At 45.3% G+C, this 24,532-nt stretch overlaps 4 protein-coding genes across 11 annotated transcripts in view; 2 read left to right on the top strand and 2 right to left on the bottom strand.

The window, feature by feature from the left end:
- The window catches only part of atp2b1a (ATPase plasma membrane Ca2+ transporting 1a), an 81,156-nt gene extending 78,016 nt beyond the window's left edge, over positions 1-3,140 (top strand). For 4 of the 5 annotated variants that reach the window (XM_058076740.1, XM_058076738.1, XM_058076741.1 and 1 more), the window contains one exon: positions 632-3,140. In XM_058076740.1, coding sequence (XP_057932723.1) covers positions 632-1,024 — 393 coding nt within the window. In that variant the 3' untranslated portion in view covers positions 1,025-3,140. The remainder of the gene's footprint in view (positions 1-631) is intronic. The other variant, XM_058076742.1, reaches the window with a different exon arrangement.
- Positions 3,141-3,670: 530 nt separating this feature from the next.
- Positions 3,671-15,717, top strand: mest (mesoderm specific transcript). Of its 2 annotated transcripts, none has more exons than XM_058076745.1 (12): positions 3,671-3,892; positions 4,119-4,314; positions 5,245-5,324; positions 5,389-5,466; positions 5,517-5,674; positions 6,545-6,603; positions 6,672-6,712; positions 6,811-6,881; positions 6,962-7,063; positions 7,126-7,202; positions 7,446-7,509; positions 13,401-15,717. In XM_058076745.1, exons 2-12 carry the CDS (start codon positions 4,161-4,163, stop codon positions 13,516-13,518), a joined length of 1,002 nt encoding a protein of 333 aa, XP_057932728.1. In that variant the 5' UTR covers positions 3,671-3,892; positions 4,119-4,160; the 3' UTR covers positions 13,519-15,717. The 2 variants fall into 2 exon arrangements, with proteins under 2 accessions (XP_057932728.1, XP_057932729.1); XM_058076746.1 differs by having other exon boundaries at positions 3,683-3,892; positions 5,538-5,674; positions 13,401-15,711.
- On the bottom strand, positions 13,500-20,189 carry copg2 (COPI coat complex subunit gamma 2). Its single transcript, XM_058076744.1, has 24 exons — positions 20,038-20,189; positions 19,590-19,642; positions 19,404-19,484; positions 19,270-19,341; positions 18,216-18,295; positions 18,074-18,149; positions 17,897-17,989; positions 17,729-17,815; positions 17,447-17,604; positions 17,248-17,381; positions 17,110-17,177; positions 16,030-16,218; positions 15,860-15,955; positions 15,534-15,777; positions 15,381-15,456; positions 15,211-15,314; positions 15,006-15,131; positions 14,871-14,939; positions 14,607-14,788; positions 14,409-14,538; positions 14,240-14,337; positions 14,026-14,164; positions 13,853-13,951; positions 13,500-13,768 (listed from the first exon to the last, which is right to left on the bottom strand). Exons 1-24 carry the CDS (start codon positions 20,072-20,074, stop codon positions 13,638-13,640), a joined length of 2,622 nt encoding a protein of 873 aa, XP_057932727.1. The 5' UTR covers positions 20,075-20,189; the 3' UTR covers positions 13,500-13,637.
- Positions 20,190-20,712: 523 nt separating this feature from the next.
- The window catches only part of col7a1l (collagen type VII alpha 1-like), a 57,247-nt gene continuing 53,427 nt past the window's right edge, over positions 20,713-24,532 (bottom strand). For 2 of the 3 annotated variants that reach the window (XM_058077627.1, XM_058077628.1), the window contains 2 exons: positions 24,176-24,370; positions 20,713-21,705 (listed from right to left, as the gene is read on the bottom strand). In XM_058077627.1, the coding sequence (XP_057933610.1) occupies positions 21,215-21,705; positions 24,176-24,370 (686 nt within the window). In that variant the 3' untranslated portion in view covers positions 20,713-21,214. Of the gene's footprint in view, positions 24,099-24,175; positions 24,371-24,532 lie in introns of all 3 variants that reach the window. The other variant, XM_058077629.1, reaches the window with a different exon arrangement.

Below are 24,532 nucleotides of genomic sequence, written 5' to 3'. Positions count from 1 at the left end.
TTTTTGTTTACTTATTGACTTGCCAACCAGCTTGTGGACATGCTTGGCTGCCGCAGATTTTCTTTTTTTTTCTTTGTTGTTGTTGTTTCAACACCAAAAAAAACGCTTCCGACTGACCATCTGTCTCAAGCCACGCCCCTTTCCCAACCCCCCCTCGCTCTTCTGTCCCCTGTCCTCTCTCTTTCCTGTCTCCTCTTGTCTTCTGTCTCCTCTGTCTTCTCTTCTAAGCATGTCCAGCACCTCTTAGGCCTCCTTCTTCTTCTTCTTGTTTTGCAATTTGGTTAATGAGACCCGGGCCTCCCACGGAGCGTTTTGGAGTGACGTACTAGCACCCTACTCACTCACGAGCACGCTCCTTTTGGGTTTGAGCGCTCCGACACACGCCCCAGCAACGCCGCCAACAAGTGGACCTCGGTGCTGTTAAAGCCAGAGTCCTTAAAGAAGGTTCCCACTTGGTGTGTTGCTGCAGGCCAGTAGACGAGGTTGCACGCGTCTCCCAAAGCCACGCCCCCTTCACTGACAAGGCCACTAAAAAGCCACCGCTCATTGACCCTCGGTTCCGATACCATCCAGGTGAGCGTACACGTCCATGCACTCGTTTCTAAAAGCGTGTCCCCCCCCCTCCTTGCAGATCCGGGTGGTGAACGCATTCCGCAGCTCCATCTCCCTCTATGAGGGCCTGGAGAAGCCCGAGTCGCGGAGCTCCATCCACAACTTCATGACCCACCCGGAGTTTCGGATAGAGGACTCGGAGCCCCACATCCCCCTCATAGACGACACGGACGCCGAGGACGACGCCCCCACCAAGCGCAACTCGGCCACTCCCCGCAACACCACGCCCACGCCGCCCTCACCGGCCTCCGCCTCGCCCGTCCCCGCCGTCGCCGTGGTGCCGCTCTCGCCCTCCCCGAACCAGAACAATAACGCCGTGGAGAGCGGCAACCACCTCCATCCCGGGGGCACCAAAGCGGGGGGCGCCGCCCTGCCCGGCAGCCCCCTACACAGCCTGGAGACCTCCCTTTGATCAGAAAGCACGCCCACCTCTCCTGCAAGGCACCTTACCACTTTTCTACACCAGGGACAGCGATATGGGGGTTTGGGGGCCTGGGAGGGGGTGGCTGCGCCCGGACTAACTTTGGGAGGAATGTAACGGCTTGTGTGGATGCTTTGCTCTTCTTCTCTTCGGTTCTTCTTAACACAGCCTCCGTGCCAGGACTCTGCCCCCTGCCGCCCCCCCCCCCCCCCCCCTACCCCCCACTCTGCCCCCCCGCCCCTCTTGGCTTTGGTTAGTCTGGCTCACAACAAGGCGTGATTATAAACTCTTGATTGAAAGTGACCTGTTTTTCTTCTTCTTCTTCTTCTTCTTCTGAATAGAATGATTTGACTTGCAAAGAAGAGGAGGCGCTCCTCCTGGCTCGGACGCGCGACCTTTTAGCTTCTCTTCATCTCGACGGTGTTGTATATTTAGCTCTTCGGCCCTCGCTCACACTCGACTCATTTCTGCTCCGTTTGGCTGTTAATATTTTTGACTTATTTATGTTTGATGGAGGAAAAAAAAGCAGGTCTGTTTACAAAGTTTGTAGATACTTTTTTTTCTGTTTGTAGGCAAAAGAGCTTCCTGATGTATGATGCAGAAAACTGGGACAGAATTTAAAAAAAGAAAAAAGAAAAAAAAAAAACCCGAGAGGATTATTTCAGATACTGCTGTATTTTCAGGACAAAATGGGTGTTTCTATTGAAACTTAAGTATTTTTGCCTGCAAGTTTTATTTGTTATATATTTGTAGATAAATATAGAAACTTCTAGCCAAACCAATAAACACTAAGTCTTGTACAGAGAGAGGAGGTCCACCCGGCCTGAAGCGTCGGAACCACACGTTCGAGGCCTCCATGTCGCTATGAATATTTACTCTCGTTTCCATGTGCACAAAACCTTCCTGAAAACCCTTTTCTTCATTCATTCACTTTGTGTTCAGAGATTTCCACATGTTGAAAGCTTCTCAAAAAAAAAAGGGAATCCAGGAGGTGGGGGGTTCTAAAGTGGGGGAGGGGGTATATTTAGCAAGCATCACCTCTTCCACAAGTGGACAAAAAGGGAAAGTTTATGCACATTCTTGAGCTTGTTTCGATGTCATTTTTTGCACACGACTGGCTAATTATTTATTAATCAGACAAAAACGTGAATGTGCCTTGGCTTTAGTCAATGTTGAAGCTTTGGTCCAGTCGCTTATTTACCTGATGAAACCCTGCAGATGCTTGCTAGATATACCCCCCCCCCTGCTTAGTTTTATGGTTTCATTCACTTAGTTCGTCACCCCCGCCTTCCCATTGGAGAACATTTGTTCTTAGATTTAAAGCAGGAACCTTGTGTATTCCGTGCTTCTTATACTCCCACACACACACCGGGACACCGCTTTTGGACACCTGATGTACTGGAATCACTACAAAAAAAAAAAAATTGGACATGCATTTTTTTTTTTTAAGAATAAAGACGACGCATACACTGGTATCTATCTGCACAGGGTACTTTATTTCCTAGCAAGAGTTTTGATACAAATCATTGAAGACAAATTTGTATTTTTATGAAACTGATGAGACCTTTCATCGTACTCACACAGTTTTTTGGAGGATTTGACACAGCGGGGGAGGGGTTTTGGCCACTAAAATAAATGTGTGTTCTGGAACATTCATCTCAGGGTGCAAATAGGCATGATGGGGAGAGAACAGGCCTCATTGTTTTTGTTTCTTTTTTTTTGTCACCACGTTTGGTTGTTTTGGTGGCGTCACATCCTGGCGGTCCTCACCCTTGGAGGCCCCGTGGATGTGGAAAGGAGCTCGTCTGTTTGTTTGATGCATATGACAAAAATAGCAGCTAGGAGTGGTGAAGAAATCTGAGAAATACAAACGGAATCCATACGAGGGGTTTGTTCTGTAGCTTCTTCCTGTCAGGGGAATGAATGTTTTTTTTTTCCATCTGTTTTATGGATCATCATTTTTTTTTATCTTTTAACATTTGGAAATAAAAGTACTTCATGTCTGTTTATCTTGAGCATTTTAAATGGATATCGTGATTGGATTTACATTTGAAACTTGTCGAGTAATGTGTATGGTTTTTAAAAATAAAAATGTATTTAGCCTATGTGCGGGGCCCCGCTCTTCATTTAAGAAGCCATAACTTGCAGCAACACCAGGAAGAGGAAAAGCAACTTCCTATTTCTAACTGAAAAAATAACTGCCCTGCGGAAGTCAGGGCACTGTACTTTGTAGTATTTTTCTGTTTAAATATTAAGTGATACACAGTAACAAAGGTCAGTGTGTTGTGATGAGGCAAAGGCCACTACAGAGGATTACCCAATGGTAATATATTGCTCTATTTCAAGCATTACCACTTTTTATATAAACTGTGTAAAACTAATGAAAAATCTAGAGAATAGTTCATATATTTGTGTGTTCTGTTTTTCACAATTTGCTGATAACTACTGAGAAACGGTTATTATGATTGCATTGTAGGGTATAATTTAGACAGCTGGACCGCTAGAGGGCAGTAAGTGTTTTTCCACTTCTTTGTGGTGCCTGACACCGGAACGATCATAGCTCGTGCATACAAACAAGAAGTCACACTCTGGTTGCATAACCATTGGGCGACATTAGGTGACAATTGGGAGAAAGACATCAAAATATATGATGAAACACATACACTGACATTGTTAGAGCCATGATAGTCGAATTGTTATGAAATCATTTTAAGGCTAAACCGTGAGAAGGAACAAAGCTGGAACGTGTGCAGAGTGAGACGTAGTTTCATTCTGCCTATCTCTGCACTTCCTGTAGCGGCAGCCATGGAAGCTAATCACAGTTCGAAGGTCTTCTCCTGACTGCGTGCGGCGTTTTGTGTGAGTTTTAAAACCTAAATATGTCTATATTATATGTCTCACCGAAAATACACAAACCATAAACATATACTTGGTCGTTTAGGGCTGCTGTTTTGTTTAAAGTTACTAACCATGCCACTGAAATCGATGTGGTTTTAAGCTAGCATGTATGCTAGCAGTCCCAGTGATAAGATAAAGGAGGTAAAAGCACAATTTGACAAACATTTGACTCGTAATGTTGTTTTAGAGGAGGCAGATATGACCCGCCACCGTCTATAAACCCTCCACGATGAAAGAGTGGTGGATACACGTCTCTTTGATCTGCATTCCGCTGCTCGCCGTCTACCTGTACATCCCGCCGCCTCAGCTGTCACCTGCGCTGCATAAGTGGCACAATGGCGGCCGAGTGTTCGCGTTCAGAGGCAGCAACATCTTCTACAGAGGTAAGGGGCCACAATGACCTCTGCAAAATGACATTTTGTAACTATTGTGTGTTTTGGTTTAAGTTTGAGTTGATTCCACATGAACACGATAAACTCTAAACACCAACCATAGTTCAATTGTACCGTTTTGTATTCCGGGTACACGGACACACACCTGAATTCAATGTATGTGTAAGCTAATTATGTGACGCCCTTACTTTGGTACCCCCCACAGGATGTGCTGTTATTTTGAAGGCCGGAAGAGTGTGTGTTTAGGTAGCTTGTAAGGAATGAGTGAAGAAACGAGCGTCGAAAATAACACATAAATCAACACATAAATAACACATAAGTCACATAAATAGATTACATATGTATTTAATGTTGAATGTTAATGTTGGGGTGATTGTTGAATTAAACATATCAATAACACGTTTCTTGCTGGAGATGCTAAAAAAAACATGCTAGGCTAATGAGGATAATTCAAACCGAAAGTATAACAGCAGCTACTTTCAATGTGCTATTATGGATTCGGGGGTGCTGATACGCCATCTTGGATCAAAGTAAACAAAAAAACAGTATTGAAGCCCGTTTCCTTCACTGAAAAAATATCCCAACGGTAAATCGAAATTACGAGATAGAAAGTCGAAATTTTGAGAAAAGAAAGTCGAAATTATGAGTTACCAACTGCGCATGTGCCGCAGGTGCCGCCTTTTTCAGTCGTCTTCGTCACTTGGCAAAAATGGCTAAACAGTTATGAACAGCCACATCACTTTTATTATTTCGACTCTTGTGAGGAAAAAGCGGTAGAAAATTAATGAATTAATGCCTCAAATTTTTTTCCCAATGTGCGTTTGCTTGGACTTTTTGGGCTCATTTCATGTTACGTGTTTCTGCTGCCCCCCAGTGGCCATGTTACTCATTGCAAGTGTTTCTCTCTTCCCCTCATTCCAGACTCTCATGGCGCTTTAGGGAGCTCAGACGTCGTCGTCCTTCTCCACGGCTTCCCCACCTCCAGCTATGACTGGAATAAGGTCAGATCAAAAAATTAAAAAAAAACCTTGAGGGTGTTTTTGTTCAATTCCCTGTGTGTAACAGATTTGGGAGCCACTCACTCAACGCTTCAACCGCGTCATCGCGTTGGACTTCCTGGGCTTCGGCTTCAGTGATAAGCCAGTGAGTTAGCTAAATGGTCAAGATGTTCGAGTACCTTCCATCTTTAACAGTCACGTTGTCATTTTGCTCAGAGACCGCACAGGTACTCCATCTTTGAGCAAGCCACTGTGGTGGAAGCCCTGGTGGCCCACTTAGGTCTGGCCAATCAGCGCGTCAACCTGGTGTCACATGACTATGGCGACACGGTGGCGCTTGAGCTGCTCTACAGGTGTGTTTGGTCATATCATGTAAAACAGGGGTCTCAAACTCAATTTACCTGGGGGCCACTGGAGCTAGGGTCTGGGCAAGGCTGGGCCGCATAAGGTTTTCCAAAAAAAAAAAAAAAACGCATTTATTAAAAACAGAAAAATATACAAACTTTTTCATTGCTTTGGTTCCGATTTTCTACAATAAAAGCTCTGATAAAACATTAATTTTTATTTTTCTGCACAAAATAAGATGAAAAATAAATCAAAACAAATCAAGAATAAAGAAAATCAATCAATCAGTAATAAATAAATATAATAATACTAATAAAATGGCAAATAATAAAAACCTAAGAAACCACATATAGTTGGTGGGTAGACAAATTATTTTTTTCAGATTAAAATTAAAGCATTATTAGAGCCCTGTAGACATGACAAAACACGACTATAGTCACATTTATACTTTTTTTTTATTTACAACATATTGCGCAACTGCAGGGTCTTGAGACACATGCTAACTCGCGAACTAGACAGCTAGCGACCTAAACGGTAGCCTTCAAGTTATTTCCTTTAAACTTAAATAGCCAAAAACTTACCACTTCCACATGGATAGGGAGGATAACTATTAACAGTTATTTAATCTTTAACATGAACATTAATCAAACTTAATAATTTTTAATTTTTTTTAACATTAAACTTTCATATCAAGGCAGGGGCCTCAAACTAGTGTCCTGCGGGCCACATTTGGCCCGCGGGCCGCGTGTTTGAGACCCCTGATGTAAACATATCTAATAATATAATATATAGAGTTACAATGCTATTCCTTTAGGCCTAAATGTCTAAGGTTCCTCATGCTCAGGAAGTGCTACCTGACCGTTTTGTCTTTCGGACAGGAGCGACCAGAACCGCACGGGTCACCTGACCATCAACAGCCTGTGTCTCTCCAACGGAGGTGCGTTGCCACGTTCTGAAATGTTGCGATTCGCTGTTGTGACCCGCTTCTCCTGGCGATCCCGACAGGCTTATTTCCAGAAACCCACCACCCTCGCCTGCTGCAGATGGTCAGTCCCGTTATAGCTCTGCCTCAAAGGGGTTAAAAACTGGGTCGCTGTCATTGATGAGACGGCGTCTCAGCGAGATCCATTTTGTCTCCCCAAAGCTCCTCAAGGACTCCAGTTTCCTGGCTCCGGTCCTGATGCGTCTCACCAACTACATGGTCTTCCAGAAGGGGTCGGTCCCGGTCAAGGTGGATGTCGCTTTAATTTAACTCTGCATAAAACTCGCTTTGTGTTTCTGCACGGCACGGCTAGGCTCGGCGAGGTGTTTGGGCCGTACACGCAACCCACCGACGCTGAATTCTGGGACATGTGGACAGGGCTGCGCTACAATGATGGCAACCTGGTTTTGGACAGGTACTCCTCCTGTGTACTTGTACAAATATGACCTGTTTTAAATACCATGTCTTTTTAATCAGTGTTCTGCAGTACATCAACCAGAGGTTAAAGCACAGAGAGAGATGGGTCGGCGCCCTCACGTCCACCGCCGTCCCGTGTAAGTGCCAACACGACCTCATTCACTGTAAAGCGAACGACTCCGTAGCTAATAGTTTGGGATGTAAAGTACATGTACATTACAAGCAACACCCCAGCCATCACATTGGCACCAGTGTTCTAGTTTGGACACCCCCACCCTGCTATCTGACTCCGCCCTCATCCGGTGTCTTGACCCGCCCACCCTGCTATCCAGCATGCCCTCCTTTTCCTGTCTGACCCCGCCCTCCATCTTGTCTTTCAGTGCACATGATCTACGGCCCCCTGGATCCCGTCAACCCTCATCCCCACTTCATCCGTCTTTACCAGTGAGTACCTCTCCTACCTCCATGTTTGACAAACTTTAGTTAGATTTCTATATTTTATAATTATTTCATATATTCATGCTACTTTACTTAGGTAAGGGGTTAGAGTTCCACTATCACTTCTAAGTAGTACCTACTGTTAGCAGACCTATTAGATGTTACCACTATGGCCTGTATACTAAGTCAGGTAGTACCTACAGACAACAGACCTATTAGATGTTACCACTATGGCTTGTATGTACTACTTAGATGTTGCCAATATAACTTGTATACTAAGTACTTGTATACTAAGTACTTAGTATACAAGTACTTAGTATACTTGTATACGAGCGCGGCGAGCGAGTGTACCTAGTGTACCTAGTAAGTGTACCTAGTGTACCTAGTAAGTGTACCAAGTGCACCAAGTAAGTGCCCCAAGTAAGTGCACCTAGTGCACCTAGTGTACCAAGTGCACCAAGTAAGTGTACCTAGTAAGTGTACCAAGTGCCCCAAGTGTACCTAGTGCCCCTAGTGCACCCAGTAAGTGTACCTAGTGCCCCAATAAAGTGTACCTAGTGCCCCAAGTGTACCAATTAAGTGCACCTAGTGACCTAAGTAAGTGTACCAAGTGCCCCAAGTAAGTGCACCAAGTAAGTGTACCAATTAAGTGCACCTAGTGCACCAATTAAGTGCACCGAGTGCACCTAGTGCACCAAGTGTACCTAGTAAGTGCACCTAGTGCACCAAGTAAGTGTACCTGGTAAGTGCACCAAGTGCACCAATTAAGTGCACCTAGTGCCCCTAGTAAGTGTACCAAGTGCACCAATTAAGTGCACCTAGTGCACCAATTAAGTGCACCTAGTAAGTGCACCAATTAAGTGTACCTAGTGTACCAAGTGCCCCAATTAAGTGTACCTAGTGCACCAATTAAGTGCCCCAATTAAGTGCACCAAGTAAGTGCACCAATTAAGTGCACCAAGTGCCCCAAGTAAGTGTACCTAGTAAGTGTACCAAGTGCCCCAAGTGTACCTAGTGCCCCTAGTGCACCCAGTAAGTGTACCTAGTGCCCCAATAAAGTGTACCTAGTGCCCCAAGTGTACCAAGTGCCCCAAGTGCACCAATTAAGTGCACCTAGTGACCTAAGTAAGTGTACCTAGTAAGTGTACCAAGTGCCCCAAGTAAGTGCACCAAGTAAGTGTACCAATTAAGTGCACCAAGTGCACCAATTAAGTGCACCAATTAAGTGTACCTAGTAAGTGCACCAAGTGCACCAATTAAGTGCACCAAGTGCACCAAGTAAGTGTACCAAGTGCACCAAGTAAGTGTACCAAGTGCACCAATTAAGTGTACCTAGTGCACCAAATAAGTGTACCAATATAGTGCACCCAGTAAGTGCCCCAAGTGCCCCAAGTAAGTGTACCAAGTGCACCTAGTGCCCCAAGTAAGTGTACCTAGTGCCCCAAGTGCACCAATTAAGTGCACCTAGTGCCCTAAGTAAGTGTACCTAGTGCACCAAGTGCCCCAAGTAAGTGCACCAAGTGCCCCAATTAAGTGCACCAATTAAGTGTACCTAGTGCACCTAGTGCCCCAAGTAAGTGTACCTAGTGAGTGTACCAAGTGCCCCAAGTAAGTGCCCCAATTAAGTGTACGAAGTAAGTGCACCAAGTGCACCAATTAAGTGTACCTAGTGCACCAATTAAGTGTACCTAGTGTACCTAGTAAGTGCACCAAGTGTACCAATTAAGTGTACCTAGTGCCCCAAGTAAGTGCACCAAGTGTACCTAGTAAGTGCACCTAGTGCACCAAGTGCCCCAAGTAAGTGCCCCAATTAAGTGTACCTAGTGCACCAAGTAAGTGCACCAAGTGCCCCAATTAAGTGTACCTAGTGCACCAAGTAAGTGCACCAAGTAAGTGCACCAAGTGTACCTAGTGTACCTAGTAAGTGCACCAAGTGCCCCAAGTAAGTGTACCTAGTAAGTGCACCAATTAAGTGTACCAAGTGCCCCAAGTAAGTGCACCAAGTAAGTGCCCCAAGTGCCCCAAGTAAGTGCACCAATTAAGTGCACCTAGTAAGTGCACCAAGTGCACCTAGTGCCCCAAGTAAGTGTACCAAGTGCACCAATTAAGTGTACCTAGTAAGTGCACCAAGTGTACCAAGTAAGTGCATCAATTAAGTGAACCAAGTAAGTGCACCAATTAAGTGTACCTAGTGCCCCAAGTAAGTGTACCAAGTGCCCCAAGTAAGTGCACCAAGTGTACCAAGTGCACCTAGTGCACCAAGTAAGTGTACCAAGTAAGTGCACCTAGTGCCCCAAGTAAGTGTACCAAGTAAGTGCACCAATTAAGTGCACCTAGTGCATCAAGTAAGTGCACCAATTAAGTGTACCAAGTGCCCCAAGTAAGTGTACCAAGTAAGTGCACCTAGTGCCCCAAGTAAGTGTACCAAGTGCACCTAGTGCCCCTAGTAAGTGCACCAATTAAGTGCACCTAGTAAGTGCCCCAAGTAAGTGTACCAAGTAAGTGCACCAAGTGTACCAAGTAAGTGCACCTAGTGCACCAAGTGCCCCAAGTAAGTGCACCAAGTACACAAATTAAGTGCACCAATTAAGTGCACCTAGTGCACCAAGTGCACCAATTAAGTGCACCAAGTAAGTGTACCAAGTGCCCCAAGTAAGTGCACCAATTAAGTGTACCAAGTGCCCCAAGTGCACCTAGTAAGTGCACCTAGTGCCCCAAGTAAGTGTACCAAGTGCACCTAGTGTACCTAGTAAGTGCACCAAGTGCCCCAAGTAAGTGCACCAAGTAAGTGTACCAAGTGCCCCAAGTGCACCTAGTGCACCAAGTAAGTGTACCAAGTGCCCCAAGTAAGTGCACCTAGTAAGTGCACCAATTAAGTGCACCTAGTGCCCCAAGTAAGTGCACCAATTAAGTGCACCAAGTGCACCAATTAAGTGCACCAAGTAAGTGTACCAAGTGCACCTAGTGCACCAAGTAAGTGCACCAATTAAGTGCACCTAGTGCACCAAGTAAGTGCACCAATTAAGTGCACCTAGTGCCCCAAGTAAGTGTACCAAGTAAGTGCACCTAGTGCCCCAAGTAAGTGTACCAAGTAAGTGCACCAATTAAGTGCACCTAGTGCATCAAGTAAGTGCACCAATTAAGTGTACCAAGTGCCCCAAGTAAGTGTACCAAGTAAGTGTACCAAGTGCCCCAAGTGTACCAAGTAAGTGCACCTAGTAAGTGCACCAATTAAGTGCACCTAGTGCCCCAAGTAAGTGCCCCAATTAAGTGCACCAAGTGTACCAATTAAGTGCACCTAGTGCACCAAGTAAGTGTACCTAGTAAGTGCACCAATTAAGTGTACCAAGTGCACCTAGTGCCCCAAGTAAGTGCCCCAAGTAAGTGCCCCAAGTGCCCCAAGTAAGTGCACCTAGTAAGTGCACCTATTAAGTGTACCAAGTGCACCTAGTGTACCTAGTAAGTGCACCAAGTGCCCCAAGTAAGTGCACCAATTAAGTGTACCAAGTGCCCCAAGTGCACCTAGTAAGTGCCCCAAGTAAGTGTACCAAGTGCACCTAGTGCCCTAAGTAAGTGCACCAAGTGCACCAAGTAAGTACACCTAGTGCACCAAGTGTACCTAGTAAGTGCACCAAGTGTACCAAGTAAGTGCACCAAGTGTACCTAGTAAGTGCACCAAGTGCACCTAGTGCACAAATTAAGTGCACCAATTAAGTGCACCTAGTGCACCAAGTAAGTGCACCTAGTAAGTGCACCTATTAAGTGCACCAATTAAGTGTACCAAGTGCACCTAGTGTACCTAGTAAGTGCACCAAGTGCCCCAAGTAAGTGCACCAATTAAGTGTACCAAGTGCCCCTAGTAAGTGCCCCAAGTAAGTGTACCAAGTGCACCTAGTGCCCTAAGTAAGTGCACCAAGTGCACCAAGTAAGTACACCTAGTGCACCAAGTGTACCTAGTAAGTGCACCAAGTGTACCAAGTAAGTGCACCAAGTGTACCAAGTGCACCAAGTAAGTGTACCAAGTGCACAAATTAAGTGCACCAATTAAGTGCACCTAGTGCACCAAGTAAGTGCACCAAGTGCCCCAAGTAAGTGCACCAATTAAGTGTACCAAGTGCACCTAGTAAGTGCCCCAAGTAAGTGTACCAAGTGCACCTAGTGCCCTAAGTAAGTGCACCAAGTGCACCAAGTAAGTACACCTAGTGCACCAAGTGTACCTAGTAAGTGCACCAAGTGTACCAAGTAAGTGCACCAAGTGTACCTAGTAAGTGCACCAAGTGCACCTAGTGCACCAAGTGCACCAAGTAAGTGTACCAAGTGCACAAATTAAGTGCACCAATTAAGTGCACCTAGTGCACCAAGTAAGTGTACCAAGTAAGTGCACCAAGTGCACCAATTAAGTGTACCAATTAAGTGCACCAATTAAGTGCACCTAGTAAGTGCACCAATTAAGTGTACCTAGTGCACCAAGTAAGTGTACCAAGTGCACCTAGTGCCCCAAGTAAGTGCACCAAGTGTACCAAGTAAGTGTACCTAGTAAGTGCACCAATTAAGTGAACCAAGTAAGTGCACCAAGTGTACCTAGTGCACCAAGTGCACCAAGTAAGTGTACCAAGTGCACCTAGTGCCCTAAGTAAGTGCACCAAGTGCACCAAGTAAGTACACCTAGTGCACCAAGTGTACCTAGTAAGTGCACCAAGTGTACCAAGTAAGTGCACCAAGTGTACCTAGTAAGTGCACCAAGTGCACCTAGTGCACCAAGTAAGTGTACCAAGTGCACAAATTAAGTGCACCAATTAAGTGCACCTAGTGCACCAAGTAAGTGCACCAAGTGCCCCAAGTAAGTGCACCAATTAAGTGTACCAAGTGCCCCAAGTGCACCTAGTAAGTGCCCCAAGTGTACCAAGTAAGTGCACCTAGTGCCCCAAGTAAGTGTACCAAGTAAGTGCACCAAGTGCACCAATTAAGTGTACCAATTAAGTGCACCTAGTAAGTGCACCAATTAAGTGTACCTAGTGCACCAAGTAAGTGTACCAAGTGCACCTAGTGCCCCAAGTAAGTGCACCAAGTGTACCAAGTAAGTGTACCTAGTAAGTGCACCAATTAAGTGAACCAAGTAAGTGCACCAAGTGTACCTAGTGCACCAAGTGCACCAAGTAAGTGTACCAAGTGCCCCAAGTGCACCTAGTGCCCCAAGTAAGTGTACCAAGTGCCCCAAGTAAGTGTACCAAGTAAGTGCACCTAGTAAGTGCACCAATTAAGTGCACCTAGTGCCCCAAGTAAGTGCCCCAAGTAAGTGCACCAATTAAGTGCACCAATTAAGTGCACCAAGTGCACCTAGTGCACCAAGTAAGTGCCCCAATTAAGTGTACCAAGTGCCCCAAGTAAGTGTACCAAGTGCCCCAAGTGTACCAAGTGCACCTAGTGCACCAAGTAAGTGCACCTAGTGCCCCAAGTGTACCAAGTGCACCAATTAAGTGTACCAAGTAAGTGCACCTAGTAAGTGCACCAATTAAGTGCACCTAGTGCCCCAAGTAAGTGCACCAAGTGCACCAATTAAGTGCCCCAAGTAAGTGCACCAAGTGCACCAATTAAGTGCCCCAAGTAAGTGCACCAAGTGCACCAAGTAAGTGCACCAAGTAAGTGGTCTATTGTCTGTAGGTACTACTTCAATGTTGTCACTATAACTTGTATACTAAGTACCTACAAACAACAGACCTATTAGATGTTACCACTATGGCTTGTATACTAATAGGTCTGCTGTGTGTAGGTACTACTACTTAGTATACAAGTTATAGTATAGCAACATCTAAGTAACCCCTAAAGACAGCAGAGACGTGTTAGGTGGAGTACCTTAGACGGCGTACCTTTAACTGTGTCCTCTGTGGTTCCTGCAGGCAGCTGGTGCAGCGGTCAACCATCAGCGTTCTAGATGAGCACATCAGCCACTACCCTCAGCTGGAAGACCCCACTGGCTTCCTCAATGCTTACTTTAATTTCATTCACTCATTCTGAGCCCACCATCAACAGTAAAGTTTTGTACAGAAAGGTTTTGTTGTAGTCTCAGTTTATGGGTTAACATTTAGATAGAACAGCATAGAAGATTAAGTAGCAAGTCAAGAGGGGGTGTGTCTTCAGCCCACCGACGCCAGGATAACATCGACGACGGTCTCCTCGTTGCTGCGGACGGTCACCTGCATCGTGACGCCATCGGCCAGAGCAAGACGAGCGCGGACCAGCGTGTCGTGACCTCCTCGGAAAACACCTGAGAAAGGAGAAGAGCTGTAAGTTCAAGTTCTTCTACAGCAAACACAAACAGTGTTGGATTGTGAAGAGAGAGAGAACCTACCAGCGAGGAAGAGGACGTGTGAGTTCTTGTTTTCCGGGACTTTATCCGAGCGTTCACATGGCTGCATTCCCAGGAAGTTGACAATGTTACTCACAGCCTCTGCAAGAAGACAAAATGGAGTTGATGAGCGCCAACTAAGCCAGAAGTCACATGGACGGTGGAGACAATCGTACCATCCAAAGTCCGTACGGACGCCAAGGCAAACGTCTCCTCCTTCTCAAAGTCATCTCCCACTTCTTCCCAGGCTGCTCCAAAGTTCGGCTTGAGAACCTTCTGGATGTGGTCCGCCACCGTCACTTCCAGGTCTTCCAGCTGAGGAAGAGGACAAGACAAGAATGAGAGGAAGCAAGAATGAAAAACCAAGATGGCGTGCGCGTCCACACTTACCACGTACTCGTCGTCATAGCCGTCGTCGTCAGGCTCTCCTGTGTTTGGGTCACAGTCTCGGACCAGGTACTTCAGTGTGCAGCTGAAGGTGCACGACACTGTGGACAGCAGAGGGCCGTTATTCCCATGAAGTCTGTGAACATCTGGTTTTCATGCCGGACGTTCCTACCGGCTGTGGGGTCGTCGTCGGGCAATCCCACCAGCGTGTAGCACGATCCGGGTTGGCTGTACGGGAGACTGGCGGCCGGGATGTACTGTAGCACCTCATAGGACTCCGATGGCTCCATCTGCACCAGCACCTGGCACGCCAAGGAATACGTTAGTGTCCCATTCCGGGAAAGTTCAGTTACTGAGGATGGTCTACAACCTTCTGCAGGAGCTGGTCGTTTAGGGTGTTGGTGCAGTCGAACTGGAACACCATGTGCCTGGCGAAGGTGTGCTTGATGCACCGCACCACATATTCCGTCTCGGCCTCGGTTAGCTGCACCGGCTCGGCCGACTTGAAGAGCGGACCCAGGCCCTTGAACTCCGGAATGGACGCCAGTTGTTCTATGGAGATAAAAAGCGTTGATGGCTGAACAATAAAAAAAAGCTGAAGCTTTAAAACGATCCCTGGAAAATCAAGCGGCACCTTGATAGATGTCCTGGCGTGAGGGCGCCAACTTCTCCGGCAGCTTGCTGGTCGCCATAGGAGCCATTTCTGGAAAACATTCCATGTCAAACATCTCCTGGGCGGTCGGCATTGAACCACATTATGTCACCCTACCTGTTTTCTGTTCTGTGATGGGCGCGGTGGCCAGAGGGACGGTCTTCATGTCGAAGGGCTTCTCGGAAGGCTCCAAGGTGTACTGGTGCAACGCCTTCTCCAGGCCGGGGACGGACACGGACATACCTGCACACAGCAGCGCTAGCGATGAAGGCTTGGAGGAGGAAGACCGCGCCGCGGAGTTAAGCCCGTTGGCGGCGCTCACTGTTGAAGATGTACGCGGCGTTCAGGGCCTTCTGTTTCTGCTGCAGCACATTCATGAAGAACGTCGCTCGGTCACGCACTTCGTCGTCGCTGTCCATCATGCACCTGCAACAAGCACAATCGGAATTCCCAACATTCCCGTGCAAAACTAAGCGTCAAGAAGAGGAATACCTCTGCATCAGGACGAGAACGCTCGGCAGCAGGTCGTCATTTTGGGCGCCAAACTTGGCTAAAGCGCTGACGGCGGCTGAGGAAGCAAAGATGGAAGCCATGTTTCAGTTGAAGGAGTGGAATCGGCAGAGGAACCAGCCGAAGCACGCCCACCTGCTCGGACAGCCTCGCTCTCCAGGACCACGCGGTTGAAGATGAAGCGGATGTACTTGGAGGGTTGGGGGGTGCGGGGCCCCTCTTTGCCCAGCAGGTGCAGGATCTTGGTGGCCAGCACCGTGTGCTCGCAGTCCTCGATGAACTCGCACAGGTGGGCCAAGCCCGTCTCTTTGCTCTCCGGGTTCTCCTCGATGATGCTGATGATGCAGTCCACGATGGCACGTTTGTACTCAAAGCCGCCCTGTGGGAATGTTTAAAATAAAAAATAAAAACAACGCTTTCACCTCTTAAGTCAAAACACGGGTTTTGTTTGCTTGTCTTACGTCGTCTCTCAGCATGTTGGACAGGAAGTTCATCATGACGCCGTGCTTCCTGGGATACTTCTGACACAACGCACTGATGGCCTGTACTACCACCACCTACAACAACAATAACAATAAGCTCTCCTACAGCATCAAACGTTCCCATGTCAAAGCATCCCCAAGAGTCTGACCTTGAACTCATCGGAGATCTCGGAGACAAAGGAGGAGATCTGCTTCATGAGTCGGTCCACACTGCTCTCGCTGCCCGTCTTCAGCAGCGTGGTGATGGCCAGAGTGGCGATGCTTCGGTTGGAGTCGGTGATCAGGTTCTCCAGGTCCAGGTTGCATGCCGTCACGGCCGATGGATGCTTCATCGCCACCTGGTGGACGTAGGAGGAACCAAAGTATGACGTTGGAACTTATGGAAATATGCCAATATTTCACTGCTGTGTTTTTGTGTAATGACAATAAAGGAAGTATCCATCTAAAGTCTAAATATTATGAGATGAAAATTTACAAACATTATTTAAGATACTTGAAATACTTGGAAAAATGTAAAAACTGAAGTTCATACTAAGGAGTTGTCATGTTTAATGGTAATGGTTTCATTTCATTTGAACATGCATCAGATTACAATTGAATGCATCCCATAATCAGTTCACAGTTCCACATGTCCAAAAGGAGTAGGAAGAAGCAAAGCTTATTAAATCCTACCCCTCCATCTGGTACTTTTACAGTCAGTAACTGTTACATTTGTTCACTTCCTGCTTTCCTAATATAGTTTAAGTTTTATTTTTGTCCCGTACCGAAGTACGAGATGTCAATACAATGACATAAGGTACCCCGCCTCTCGCCCGAGGTCCTTACTCAATCCATTCCATAGTTTGATTCCACATACTGAAATGCTATGGCTTTTTAACGTAGTCCTAGCATAGAAGTGTTTCAAATGTACATCTTCCCTGAGATCATATTTCTCCTCTCTTGTAGAGAAGTATTGGATGACATTTTTAGCCAATTGCTTATTTTTTAGCCTTATGCATTATTTTAGCTGTTTGAAGATGAACTATATCAGCAAGTTGAAGTATTTGTCATTTTAGAAATAAGGAGTTAGTATGTTCCGTGTAGGCGGCATTATGAATTATCCTTACTGACCTTTTTCATTGGTTCATTCAGTGTTAATTCAGGACACTAACCTATTTAATGTGCAAGATGTATCAAAGTGCCTTCACATGCTTCAAATTTCTGTAACTGGTGGAAAAAAGGGGGGTTACCTTGTTGAGGGTCCTGACGGCAGCATATCTCAGTGCAGCTTTGGGGGAACTGCAGAAGAGCTGCAAGACTGGAGGGAAGACAGAATTCCTGGTGAGGTCAAATACGGACAGGATCAACGGGATGGTGTTCCAACAAACCGGACACGGCGGGGGCCAGCTCCCTGGCCGTGCAGTTTGGCATGTGCACGATGGCAGAGGCGGCCTCGTAGACCACCATCTCGTTCTTGTTCCTCAGGCAGCTCTCGATGAAGTCAAACAAGGGGCTGTCGTGGCTGCGGACAAAGCGGGTCGCCGCATGAATGGACGCAAGAGGGCGAGTCATCCCGGGCGTCCTTACCTCGCTTCCGTCTCGTCCAAAAGTTTGCTGGCGATCCTGATAAGCATGCAGTAGGCGAACGGCGACTTGAGGCCCGACTTGGTGAACTTGTTGAGCATCTTGGTGACGGCTAGACGATCATTCTTCCTCAGGTGATACAACAGGCCGAGAGCGTGGTACTGGGGGGGCGACAAACACAAACGCTGGCTCAACACGACCGTCTTATATTTGACTTTTTTGGATGAGAAAGGGAATCTGGTGCATCTTCAATCAACTTCATTGATCGGGGAAGTGTGCTCATACCTGGACCATGATGTTATCGCTGGAGGCCGCCTCTTGAGCTTCATTGACCCAACGCTTCACCACGTCGTAGCTCATCTTCACCATGTGCTAACAAAATAAAACACTCCATTAATGTTGCATTATAACATCTTTATATTATTATTATTATTATGTACAAGTGGGTCTCACCAGTGAGGACACCAGCGCTGAACTGGACACACTGGGCACCTTGTCGACTATGGCCTGCTTCATGTATCTCTCTATGGCCTGAAGCATGGTGGTCTGTAGCAAGATGGCACAGTTTTAGACGTATTGGGAGAACCAGGACACACAGGAAGTCGGTACGGTACTGCAGGCTGCACTTACATCAGTGATCCTGCAGAGGGCTCTGATGGCAGGTCCTCTGTAGACATCCTCCTTGCCCGTCATGTCTTTGGTCAAACTAAAGGATAAAAATGAGAAAGCTCAGAGTAGGAGCCAGCTATGTCGGGAACCTAATGTTGAATACCTGCTGGTGACGATGATGACGTCCTCAGAGATGTTGGCCATCTCCTTGATGGTCAAGTAGCACATCCTTCTCAGAGTTTGCTTGATAGGTGAATAATATGTATTAATATGTTTGCATTGCATGTATCTATCTTCTAAAACTGTGTCGACAGAAGGCCGAAGCAGGTTTGCTTTCCAAGCAGGTGATTTAATTGACAGGCTCCTTCCCTCAAACCAAAGGAGGGTTAATCGTTAAAATCACCTGCTTCTGTGACCGGCTGTGTCTCGCCCCTCATTAGCCACGTTTACATGAGGAGTTTTTCCTCTTTCTGACAGCAATGGTATACATGGAAAGGAATATTCCAATCGCGTGTCTACATGCGCCGCTATAATCAACCAGAATAGTCAATGGGGCATTCGCAGTAAAACGTAAACACCAACATCACGTGATACCGACTTCCTTGAGTTTTTCTTCTTCATAACTCCGTATTGCCAGTTTTTCCGTTCGTCCGGTCTTGAAATTTAGTTTGAATCAAAAACAAACTTTCCTTAGCGGTCCAGTGCCGATTGCTTGCCTCCATTTTTAAAACTGAAGAACGTCTGGAGCTGCGTGTTACGTCATATCTCAACATTCGCTGAAAGAACGCACCCGGGAACAGGAAAAGATAAAGTTCAATCTTGCTAATATTTTATAATTAAACTTGGCACATGTTTTGTACAGATATGTATTTCTTTTTTAATAAAACTGACTTGTGAATGGCGTATAGAAGGGTTTAGATTCTGTTCCACAACCAACCAACCGCCAATAAACAACAGAAGAAGAAAGACACCACAAAAAAGAACGCAGTCTGACAGCTTTCCATTTGAGCGGGTACAAGATACCTCAATCGGATTGGGGAAAGGAATATTCCACCCCTGTGAATCAGATTATATATTCATTCGGATTGGCACTTTTCTTTTTCGGAATGAGGTGTATACAAAGGTTACGTTCTTTCCGTTTGAGCAAATAACCGGAATGGAATTGGAATATTTGGGTCCATGTAAACGTGGCTACTGAAATTCAATGTAATTCTTACGTCATTTGACTGAAAAAGCCTGGTCATGGCAAAGAAGGCCTCTGTGGCTTCTGTGGTCCCAAAATGTTCCCCCTACAAAAGAAATAACACACCATGAAGCGACATTCCAATTAAAGTACACCACACTGTCCAACCTGGTTGAGAAGGTAGATGATCTTTGTGAGAATGTGGAGACATCTCCGCGGGTTAATGGGGGTCTCGTTAAAGATGCGTGCCTGTGGACATGAACATGACATATTAGGTATAGGTTTCGTTCATCAAGTCAAAATAATAATTATTATTTTGATAAGAATTCATGAGCTACAGAATGGCCGACATACCTCCTGCAAAACAGCACTCTTCTCCAAGTGCTGGAAAGGGTTGGAGCCACTTCCTACGATGGAAGTAAAGCCAATTTCATTCATTTAATTGACTAGTAAAAGTACAACATCGCAATTAACATACTACATATTAATTGGGCAGCTGCTCGTGCTAATGCTAACTGAACAGCCGACGTCTTGCAGCAGACTCTATTATAGACATTTTATCACCAATAACGACTCGCCGCTAAGTGATTTAACACTATATACATTCACATTAAGCATTATATGTCAAATTACTTTGTCATAGTCTAAGTTAAGCGTACAAGTTACTCCGATAGCAGGTTCAATTTTAGCTAGTCGGTTAGCATGCTAGCAAGGTGTTAGCACACAGTCGAGGCTCCATATTACAAGGTTTGTTTTCCGAACGGAGTCGCCATTTTAAGCTATAAAACGCTCAAATTCTTACCGGACTCCTCGTCCTTCTTGTCAAATTTTTTAATCATCTTGTGGAAGTGTCGTGCAGCACAGACGAATTATTTTACGTGTAGCGGGTTAAAGAAACACCTTCCACGTAGTCACAAGCCCAAGACACTTCCTGCGTACACGTCATCAAATGACTCCAGGCAGTTTTTTTTAACCAAAAAAAACTTTATTTAAAATATCGTTTACATGCATTTATTTTTAAAAATAATTACATGTATTTTTAGTTTAGATAGTTTAGGTTTTTAGTACGTTTATTCATACATCATTTTTCTATACCCTAAAAACGGTAGCCCAAACTCCAACCCTTTGAACCCCAACCTTACCCCGCTAACCGTAACCCAACCTAACATACATTTTCACTGTAGTTACACTAGCCTGCCACGGGGGGCATAGTTGGCCACTTGAATTTAGTTACACTAAATTGCCACAAGAGGACAGTATTGCGTTGTATTTGATATTTCCTTGATAAACAAATACACTCAATGACTTTGTTAGATTCTTTGCTGTTTATTTTCTTAATTATTTGACTTTCACTGTGCCTTGTATTTTCTTTACACCATTGTTGTTTTGAAATTGAATTTTGGGTTATGTATATATTTTGGGTTAATAATGAATGAAATATAAAAAGAAAATGGGACGGCAGCATAGTTTGTGACTTCTGCTTTATTTGGGGAAAAATAATCCTTTTTTTTCCTGAGTATAAAAATAACACATCTGATGAGCACACATTCCTCATATCTCTGTCTGACACCACTGCTGGTGTTCCTCGCTGCTCTCAGGAGAACCTTCAAACAACATTTTTAAAATGAATTCAAAATGAGAAGATGAAATCGGTTGGAAATGAAATGTTAAAAAGCTATTCCACAAAGTTGTTTTTTTTTGGAAAATAATGTTGGCCTGAAAGAAGAAAGACGCAGACTCAAACTTACAATAACTAATAACAATTTACAATATATAATTGTACGTACAGTACAATGATTGAATTATAGAACACATTTGAAGAATAGTTTTACAAACATAAAATGACATTTTCATGAACACAGGAAGGGCGTGCATAATGGCGCTGTTACCTTTGACCTTCCGACAGCTGTAAAACATCAACAAGTCATTGTTGACACACATAAAGTTCCTTTAAAGAAAAGAAAAACGTTCACACTGCGTCACTTCCTCCGCCCGATCTGAGCCAGTAAGCGGGCGTTCTCTGCCGCCTTGGCACGCAGGTTGTGGGCTTTGGCCACGTCGAAGAGGACGTTCATGATGTTGGTGGGCACGTCCAGGGACAGAGTCAGCCGGCTCCTCCGCGCCCCCTTGAGGCTGTTGCGGGGCAGAGGGCCCCGGAGCTTTGCCCGGCTTTGGAACCGCGACTTCACCGGGTTGTAAGTCCTTTTCTCTCGACTTTCAGACTCGGAGGATGAAGAATAGAGGTACTCCGCCGGTTGCAGGAGGGACCCCCAGGCGTCCTCGAGGGAGTAGCCGGTCATGTCGTCGTCGCCACCCCGGAAACTGACGGCCATCTGGTGGTCACAGAGGAGGGAGGGGCGTCCGTTGGACAGGCGGAGGCAGAGGCCGGAGGAGGGCGTACACACGACGGACAGCAGCAGCAGGGTTTTGAGGGACGACAGCATCGTGTGTGTGTGTGTGTGTGTGTCCTCTGCAGAAGGGACAAGTACACAAGTATAGGACACTTTATTAGATACACCTGCACATTTTGTCAAAACTGTCAATACAAAAGTGTCAATCATTCTAATGTATCCATAATGTATTATGGTGTAATAATTGTATCATTATTATTGTATTTTCAATGAAATCAACAACCATAATAATAAAGATTAGTCAATGAACACCTCTCTATGGTAAAGTCAATAAATCTAATTTTGTATAGAATATGTTAATAAATAAAATGCACTTTTGAGGAAAAAAAATTGTAATCAAAAACACATTCCCTAACACTTTTCAATCTCCAAAAAGTTAAGAAATATGAACGCATGGACTTACCACAGGAGTCCCGGAGCAGAAGAATATGGCGTGAAAAGAAAGAAAGTGAAATAAATCCCCCAGCACGAGGTGTGTGTGTGTGTGCGGGCAGGGTGAGCAGCAGCGTGTTTTTGCGCCTTCATTTCCTGCAGCCTTCATTTAGTAGCAGCCATCAATGTGCGCTGGTGACGTCATCCCCATCTCACATTGTGTTATATTTTATTGCCTTTCAACCATGCTCCTTTATGGGATGCCACGCCTTCGTGTGGTCACAGCCCATCAACGGACACTTAACATGGTCAAAATCTTCAAGGAATTAAAGCTATCAGCACCATGGACAGCAACAAAAGAAATATTTGTTTTGAATGATGAAAGTCATACTGTTATTATGTTTTATGCACTGTATCCTAATATCTATCTTATATCTTATTCTATCTTAGTGCAAGAAACTACAAATTAAAAACTGATGACCCTGCACAGCAGTGTGCCGCTTCGTGGCTATGAGTAGAAAATAACTAAAAGTGCCCCCTTGTGGCGGCGAGGTGTATCAATTTCCATATCCAAGGAAAGTGTGCCATTTAGATGCCCGGAGTGGCATAGACGCATGCTGTTAGCGCTTCCTCTCGCGGCTGTGAGTAGCATAGATTCCGTCAAACTGTGCCCTCTAGTGGCTGTCAGTTGTATAGATGTCGTCAAAGTGCGCCACCTAGTGGCTGTGAAAAGCATACCATAGACCAGAAAACTAAATATGAAGAAAACTAAATATTTTTTAAATTTAAAATATTTTAAATTTAAAATATTATATTATTATTAATTATTAATAATAATATTATTAATATTATTTTTTAAAATATTTAAATTATTAATTAGTTGTATTGAAATGTCTGCTTTTTTATTGATAAAGTGCAACAAAGTGCTGAGGGCCAATAATGATAGTCACACCCCTGCTGTAGGCATCATTCAAATACGCCCCCTAGTGGCTGTGGGTAGTATATATGTTGTCCAAGTGTGCCCTCTGGTGGCCGTGAGCAACATTTTTTGGGAGGGTAAATAAATAAAAGTGACCAAAAGTGACCAAGACCAATCGTCCAAGACCAATGTAGACCCTTTGTTATTTATTATTATTTCTTCTAATTTTTAATTTCTATATTTTGTACTGTCATACTGTCTTGCACTGAAAATGGAGCTGCTGCAATTTCATTCTACTATATGTAAAATGACAATAAAGGGCATTCTGATTCTGATTATTATGGAATAATAGTGGGGACTGTGATTTGTTCTTAGCAGGCCAGGCTGTTTAACCAACCGGGTGTTAAAGAAGTGTCTACCTGTAAGGTGTTATGAAAGCAGTAATAAGGCATAAAAGTTACTTCAATGCTAAAGATTTCCTCTCCGAGCGATGCTGATCAAAAGGACGTGAGGGTCGAGCACTAACGAGCGCGGTCGGGTTAATAAGGACGCTGCGACGGGCGTAATGGGCCTCTGCGACACTTGTCCTCCCACACTGCCGCTGATTTCTCCGAGGGGGGAACGACTTGGTCTTCTTCAACTTTAATAAGGGAACATTTGCACGTTATTTCTGGTTCCCCAGTGACGCTTCCACTTTAGAATGTGATAATCACATGTTGCCGTGTTGAATGGCGAGATGAATGTCCATCTTTCTACTCTTTATGTAACGTTCATGGAACAATACGGACAGACTCGGTTAGAAAAGATGCTGTATTCGGCGGGACGTGACTCACAGTTATTTTCAAAGATGACGCACATGTTTTAGTTTGGGACAGGGTGGGGGTGCGTGAGGTGTCCTCTTAGCATGTGGCAGAACGTTACGCTGCAGAATCGTGACTGGCATAAACATGTAAAAAAATGTAAATAATGATAAACTGGGGCGGGGAAATCCACCGCAGTGAGACGCCACTGGAGGAGCATATGTGTCGTTGGCGCTGCCAAAAGACAGGAGAAGAAGAAAGGCGGTGACTAAGTGGACACGTTTAATGACTCGCAAGCATCGAGAGACGTATAAATAAGAAATCCTGTACAGTGGCCTGCCTCATGTCCGGGCGCTGCCGTCTGTGAAAATGTAATGACACTCATTATGAAAGGTCGGCAGCCATGTTTTTGCTTGTGTTGCGGCGCTATTAGCTTACCTTCTCCCCCCCGCCTCCTTCTGTCCTCCACGCACCAATTGTGGCAGTCCAGCTTAGAGAGGAAGCGGTTACGGTTTCCGCCGCAGCCGCCGTACACGAAGGGACGGCACTCGCCCGAGTCGGCGTGGAAGTACCAGAGGAGGGCGTAATCTGAGCAGGTTCCTTCCGACATGGCTTCCAGGCAGCGCTCCGACCCTGGAAAAAGATGTGGAAGTATGAATGACTTCAGGAAGGACACTTTGTACTGTTTGTAGTGTGGTGGTGTAATGGTGCCGCCTTTTAAGGCAGAGCGCAAAGGTTTAAAAATGTTTTAAAAATATATATTAATTTGTTATTTAATATTCAATAATAGCAATT

Source organism: Doryrhamphus excisus, chromosome 7 (assembly GCF_030265055.1).
Source record: "Doryrhamphus excisus isolate RoL2022-K1 chromosome 7, RoL_Dexc_1.0, whole genome shotgun sequence".
NCBI lineage: Eukaryota > Metazoa > Chordata > Actinopteri > Syngnathiformes > Syngnathidae > Doryrhamphus > Doryrhamphus excisus.
This window is presented reverse-complemented; position numbering and strand designations above follow the sequence as displayed.